Here is a 7,422-nt window from a genome sequence, read left to right on the forward strand (position 1 = left end):
AGCAGGTAATTACTCTATTGTGACACATCACAGAAGTAGGTAGAACACTTTACACAGCAGGTCTCTTCTTCAGTGGAACTTGCCCAGAAATCCTCTAAATGCTTTCTTCTGAGTTCACTGAAGCAACCTGGTTCTGAGCTGCATCCTTCACTTGCAATTGACCTCTTTAGTCAAAAATTTTGTTTTCTTTTTGCTAATTTATATCTTGTAATCAGAAGAAAAGCTTAACAAAGACTTTTAGCAAGTGGTAAATATTTCCTCTCTCAGACCACAGAAAAGCTTATTCCTACAAAAAATGAGGCCACAGCTAAATAGCCTGGCTGCCCACTGCTGCGCTCGCTCAGACGAACTGCAAGAGGGGGTTTATTTGGAAAGGGCACGATGAGACCCTTCTCTGGGTCACAGAACTTCCAGAGGCTTTGGAAGCCTCCCCTATAGGCCTATTAAACAGCACTCCAGCTCATATGAAATGTACCAGCTGCAATTAAAAAAACCCAAACCTTCTGTGCAGCAGCACAGAATGAACTCTGAGCAACTCGTACGAAGCAGCTCAATAGCTGGGTAGGTACAAAACCCACTCACAGAGTCCAAGTATGGATGGAATAAATTCTTATTTCAATCTGAGTGAGCGTTTTCCTTGCTCGCTCCACTCTAATCAAATGCTGGACCATAAATACAGGAAGAATTGCAGAGTCTGATGGGACCCAACACCTCTCTGGTCTGGCTCCCAACTATCTATTTGCTGCGGAGATTCGTGACCACTTCTCAAAGGTTATTTTCTCATTTCTTATGCAGCAAAAATTGGATAAATATTTTAGCACAGGAGGGTGCGATTATTTCCAGAACTCTGGAACAGGGGCTGTGCCCCAACTGTTTACAAATGACTCTTGGCAGGCTGGCGAATTTCAGAGCAATTATGCCCATCGGTCTGCTCCCGGCAGCACAGACAAGCTCCTGCCCTTTATGCTGAGGGCCACTTTTCAGGAACCATCTGCAAAGTCACCTTCACGGGATCTGCCCTCCAGACTCTACAGCTTCTTTGGTTTCAGCTCACTCCAATGTTGTGCTCTTCCTTGAAACGAGGCCAAAATAAGAGGGAAGCAAGGCAGAACCGCCAGCTGCCTGGGAAGGGCACAGCCCTGCGCTGCTGCTCCAGCCCTCTGGAAAGACAGGGAGTGGAGCAGCCAAAGAGAAACACAAAGTGCCAACTCCACTCAATGGAATTCCAGCAAATGCGCTCCAGAGCAGCCGATCAAATGTCTAAATACAGGTGAGCAAAACAACAGAGAGAGCTATTGCCCTTTTTCTCTGATGCTCTTCAAGGAAGTGTCAAACCCAAGATCTCTCATAGCAGAGGCAGGATGGAAAGAAAGGTTTTCCACGTGGAACGCCACATGCAGCGCAGAACCTTTGCAGGACTGCAACTTTAAATTCCAAGTTAAACATTTTTCATTCCTCCCAATGAAAAAAGGAAAACACCTGAACCTATCCATGAAAATCCACCAGACCCATCCAGAGGAAAGGAGCATCTCCGTTCCCTCCCTGGCTCCTCAGCAGGTCTTCGGTTTAGCTGCCTTCTGCTGAAGGGAGCGGTGGACTCCGTGCAGACATTTTACCTCCCGCCAAGCAGGTGAAGTCACCCTCAGAGGTCTATAGATCCTGGCAAGGAAACTGGCTCAGGCACAAGCACAGGAAAAGCAGCAGATGGTAAAGTTAAAAATATTCTCAGAGAACGACAGCACCCCCGATGCCACCGGATAATAGAGGGGACCGCTGCTGCTCGCAGCTCCCCATCAGCCACCTGCTCGGGCCATTGGAAATGAAAAAGCTGTCCCCAAAGAGAGAGAAAAAGAGCCGTGAAGCTCTGATCAGGAGTCGGCGGTGCACGCACGCAACATGCGGCAAAGCGCAAAGCTCAGCGGGGCGGGAAGAACCATCAGCACTGTTAGCTGGCGTCATCTTTTAAAATCACCTTTATTTGCCATCCTGCAAAAACTAAACAGACTTTCCTGATGGACTCAAGCGGTGGGTCACAGAGGAATATACTCCCTCCTCGCCTTTTTTCTTAGGGATTTACCTTCTGGAAGGCGACATATGGACGCTGTGCAAGACTAAGCCTTGAGGGACCTGCATTGCTTAGATGTTGACCTTCCGCAGCAGGAAAACAATAGGATTTAATTTCTCCTAACAGGAAGCGGTTCTTCTCAAATCAAGTAATGAACTTTTCAACCCTTCTGCACATCTTTGAAAGCAAAAACAAAGCTCTAAAAGAAAATAACAGACTCAATTCGAAACCTGCCAAATTGCCTACATCTGGTTATTGCTCAACATTTCTGGTTAAAATGCTTTCTTTTTGCTGGAACTGTTTTATAGAGCTGACAAAATGTTGGAAATTTTAAAATAACTTGCGTTCATGTATGAAATGATCACAGCTGCGCTACCTAATTCCACAGGAACACTGCCTAGAGAGACATTTCTATAGGCTGCCAGTCAGCAATTGCTGTAAACACCCAGATGGCTAATTTTATCCCAGGACACAGCGGCTGAGGCTTACAATGCAGCTCTGCTTTTTACTGCTCACAGCCATGACAAGGCACCCAGATAAAAAGTCAAGTTTCTACAGTCTCAGAGAAGCAGGAGGTGGAGATAACCATGCTCCTCTCCGAGAAACCCCTTCTGACCCCGGTCACCTTCATCTCCAGCAGAGACAGTTCGACTCGCCTGTTTTGTGGCATCCAGAAACCCCTTCCTGCCTGCAGTAACGTTGTCAGCAGATACTCCCGTAGCACCTTGTGCTTATTTACCCTCCAGTACAAACAAGGTCTTAGTATCTGTGCGCTATCCCCAACAGCCCGGGGACCTGTGTTGGTCGATTTGCTTTGCTAAGGCCAGCGCAGATCTGAAGTCTGTGCCAAGGTGAGCATCTCAAAACATTACAGGTCTTCTCAAATGGACATTTTTCTGATACACTCCTAACCTCTACCGTACTCACGCTTCTGTCCACTCAGAAAACATTGTGATTTTAAACTGCTGGCCATGAAAACACCAGCAACCTTCCAAAACAACAGCAATAGTAGTTATCAACTGGTAGTTTGTTTCTCGGGTTATGCAAGCTATGCTGCACAGCTTGCAATGCTGCAGGGAGTTTCATTTTATTTGGAATATTTGGAAAGAAATCACAAATATTTCTTTGTTAAGTCTGTTTTCTTGAAATTGTTGAAAGAAATATTTTGCTCCTACGTGTTTCAACAACAACAACAAAAAAAAAAAGATTGGGATTAAGTCTTTGCTTACCTTTGGATTAGTTCGCTGCTGCAGCCTTCTCTCTTCCCTCTCTCTCTGCAAACGCTCAAATTCTTCCCTGATTTCAGCTGGAGTTCTCTTCCGTTCCACAACCTGCCCAAAAAGAAATAAAAACCAAAAGGTTACCAGAAAGAGGTTGTTCAGGGTATTGTATCGCTGACGGGCCGGAGGTCCCCTGACCTGGGATGATCTAACACATTACCCCTGCTGCTGCTGTAAGCTACTGCATGAATTTCAATACTCTGAGCTTGGAAGCAAACACCTGGGCCAGATCAAATGGCAGGGATGAGGGAAAACCTGATGCCTTGAGAGAAGGGCAAACGGTCTTGTTATTTCTATTCCCGTGACAAAATCAGGGCAAACAGCTTTCAAACCACGTTAACTTCTCTACCAGGTGGAGACACAAAAATGAAAACAACCGAAAGTTTCTGGTAAACTGATTAAGCGTGAGTTGTGTGATTTTAGGCTACGCTGATCCACACCTGTTCACCTTCCATGGCTCGGGGGATGAGGGTGTTAAACAGGTTTGGCTCTAGGTGTGGGTAGAAAGACTGCGGGCTTGGGCTTTTCAAAATAAGACAAGTCTGCCACACGCAGCTCAAAAACGTCTGCTACACGCTGCCGCTGCTCCACATTTCTTGCTAGCTCCAGACTCAACCTTGGCGCCAGGAATGGACAAGTTCACTTCCAAAGCCCGTAAAAACCACCCAGACAAAAAAATCCAACCCTAAAAAGCACAGAGAGAAAAAGTAATTTCAAACTCAGAGGCTAGCTGATGCTGAAAAGAAGGGTTTCAGATGAGAAAGATGAGACTAGATGGACAATAACGATGCATTTGTCTCAGACAAAGATGTTGCCTGTCACCGTAATATCCTATTAGGGAACTCTGAATGTCAGCTTTATTGTTCTCTTGTCAAGTGAAAAACCCAAGTATTATTTGAAAATCCATCATGGTGTTTCAGCAGAGTCAGACAGAGAGAGAGAGAAATAACAAACAAGGGTGCCCTCAAACAAACAGGCATTTATCACCGCAAAGGTGTCAGTGCAGCTCAGTGTAGCGAGAATGTCAGATAAAGGTGGGATCAGACAATTCCACTGTCCGTAAGGTGCTAAATTTCTCTCACCTCCCATCCTTCCATTTCCAGTCCTCTCCTCCCATATATGTCATAGATGGCTCTGGTCTGGGGATCACTAAGCACTGCAAGTTAAAAATCAAAAGAGAGGAGAGAACTCAGTTTTTGGTCTTCTCAAATTTCAGACCAACACACCAGTGTTATTGGAATTCAAGCACAGATCCCGGAAACACGTTGTTCTACAGCTGCACCCAATTCTTACATTAACTCCCTTTAATGTTTTCACATGCTGTGTTAACAGGACACACTGACCTTTCCCCCCAACACATTCCTTGTTTTTTCCAATCCAATGGAGTCACCCAATGCAATGGAGAAAATAAAAACAGCAGGAGATTGCAGAACAGTTATTTTGGAAAAAGACTGCACATGGAATTAAGACAAATCTCTAAATGTAAGGCATATTTAAATGCATAATCTCTCATACCACACCCTTCCTTAAAAAAAATAATTTAAAAACGCAGCCCTCCTTCTAGAAAACCCCTGAAAACAGCTTCTGCAAACTTCAGGCTTTCACTGACCTTCATAAGCTTGGTGAACAAGGTTAAACAGCCGCTCAGCTTGCGCTTTGAGCTCGGGGTCCCTGTGCTTGTCGGGATGGTACAGCATACACAGCCGGCGGTAGGCAGCTTTCAGCTCTTCCTGAGAGGCCTGTGCAAAGGAGTAAAAATGACTTAAAGTACAACCAATGCTGTTTAAAAACGACCATTCTCAAGATCAGCCCTGAAAGAGAAGTCCACCAGCTATTCCATTGCACTACTTTTACTTGCACAAAACCAAGAACGGGCTTTTGTTTCATGACGTAAGTTAATGAAACGTTCAATTATGCACACCAGTGTTTTTCACAACCAGTGACAAACCCGCCCAGGCAAGAACCGATCGCCAGGGCGCGGGAAGCAGGACACCACTCCTCTGCACCAGGAGAAATACGTGGAGTGAAAGAACTGACACAGTACACCGGGTGCTCGCTGGCCTCCCGCTGGGAAACATCACCTGTTACGAGAGCCCGGGGTTGCCGCAAGCAGGAGCACAACACCAGCGAGCGAGAAAGGGGCATCCCGAAAATGACTTTCAATAATGGAACGTAAAGACAAAAACTCTCTTCACTCTTAATGCTCTTCAGTGACTGAAGCCTTCTCAGTTTCCAAGCTTTTGCCGTGGAAATAAAGGACCTAAAAGTTTGTTTCTTAAAGTAACGTCTTTCTTTCAGTTTGCAGTAAGGAGAGTCTGGGTTCTCACCAAAGAAAGGCATTCATTTGTGTACCAAAGCCAGGAATCCGTTCAGTTAGGACAGCTTAGAATAGATGTTTTCTCTGTAAGTTTGTGCTATTTTGTGTTAGTGTTTCTAAACGACACAGCAAAAGGGCATCTGCCAAATTCTGCCCCAGGCAGTAAAGGCAGCTACAGATCGGCTCTTTTCTCTTTACTGCCTTCTGCTTTCTTGGACACTGAGTTTAAACTTGACTGAGAAGGCAGGGGAAAAAACAGGTCTGAAATGGCATTCTTTAATCAAATCAATGATAAATGGCTTAATGTGCTATTGATTATATAGTAGAAATGAGCAGTTCCATTTTTTATAAATGCCATGTTCAATAAAATGTGAGATTGGGCCTTTCATCACCATTGAACAGCTCGGGTCGTTGGTTCAATACTTCATGAGCAATAGGCTCTTAGAAACTGCTAAAGAAATACTGTCATCATTTCAGGTCGCCATGAAGTACATAACTCAGTAATAATCATACGTAAGTTATATTTTTATTACCAAAATTCTGGGTGAAATCAAAAGGCATGTCATTGCCCTATCTGGGGTTTAAACAGCTTCATTGAACGTCTCGAACATGCCACCACATTTTTAGTGGACGGAAATCTATAAAAGATTAAACCTCTATACACACACACGCACGAAACCGCTGCTCGGGAGGCTGACTCTCCTCGTCGGGGCTGCAAAGTTCAGCGGTTACCTGTTATTTCAGGCTCTGCTGCCGCATCACACAATGCTGGCTCAGCACACAGACACACGAGCCCACTGTGTCCCGCTGCTACCCAGGACAGTTCTCCTGAATTTAATTAGCAATGGGTAATTAACAAACCAGCTACTACCGTCAGTTGGAATTACTCCCTCGAAGACCACTTTAGCCTGGTTCCCAAAAGCTGAATGTTCTGGTCCCTCGAAGAGTGGACAGCCCAGCCGGGTTAACTATTAAGCCCTCTCTGGTAATCTCCCAAGCAGTCGCAACCCGTGTGCGGTTCCGACCTCTTTCTTTTAACTACAACATCTGCACGCTGCTGACATTTGGGAGGGTGACTTGCAACCTAAAAGCACAGCCCGCTGGCTTTCAACAAGAGTCGGGCTTGAGTCACACTGACATATTTCAGAAAAGAGCTGCCTTTACCGCACAGCATTGGAGAGTTGTACAAACAGAGTCACTTTCACATGTTTTTTCTCCAGAAATGCAGAAAATTTTCACAAATGAAACCCATCAGAGGGCCACGGAAGCCACGAATACTCACTCCAAAGATCACTTTTTCAAGGCTGTCAGAGTGAATTCTTCTAGTCTTGGACTCCCACTATGGGCAGTCCTGGCAGCTCAGTGAGAGCCGCCTCAGCTCAGGCTGCTAACACCCAGCCGACACGCCTGGGCAGTAAGCTCTGGTTTTACACGTATGGAGAGAGAGAATATACCCACTGTGTACATATATACACTGCTATGGCATCTGCTGACCCAAACTTCTCACAGCTTGTACCGTCCGATCTTCAGTGATTTGCCCAACTTTTACTAATAAAAAAAAAATTACATCTCGTCAAGTCCCAAAGTGTCCCAGTATAACCAAACCGATCAATTAACACCGATCGACCGCTAAAAACGGAACCGCGACACCGATCCTCCTTCTGCCGAGGATGCACAGAACGCGGCCGCTCCCGGCGCGGAGCCGTTCGGACCGGGCGGTGTGTGAGCTCTGAGGAGAGCGGACCCGCAGCCGCGGGGAC

General features: G+C 45.7%; 1 protein-coding gene across 1 annotated transcript in view; it reads right to left on the bottom strand.

Annotated features, from left to right (window-relative positions):
- DNAJC11 (DnaJ (Hsp40) homolog, subfamily C, member 11) overlaps nucleotides 1–5,158 on the bottom strand; it is a 12,946-nt gene extending 7,788 nt beyond the window's left edge. Inside the window, exons 1-3 of the mRNA XM_010085270.1 lie at nucleotides 4,955–5,158; nucleotides 4,428–4,501; nucleotides 3,295–3,396 (exon numbers count right to left, since the gene is read on the bottom strand). Of these exons, the coding sequence (XP_010083572.1) occupies nucleotides 3,295–3,396; nucleotides 4,428–4,501; nucleotides 4,955–5,042 (264 nt within the window). The 5' untranslated portion in view covers nucleotides 5,043–5,158. The remainder of the gene's footprint in view (nucleotides 1–3,294; nucleotides 3,397–4,427; nucleotides 4,502–4,954) is intronic.
- Between the last annotated feature and the right edge of the window lie 2,264 nt (nucleotides 5,159–7,422).

This window comes from Pterocles gutturalis, unplaced genomic scaffold, assembly GCF_000699245.1.
Source record: "Pterocles gutturalis isolate BGI_N339 unplaced genomic scaffold, ASM69924v1 scaffold47490, whole genome shotgun sequence".
NCBI classification, from domain to species: domain Eukaryota; kingdom Metazoa; phylum Chordata; class Aves; order Pterocliformes; family Pteroclidae; genus Pterocles; species Pterocles gutturalis.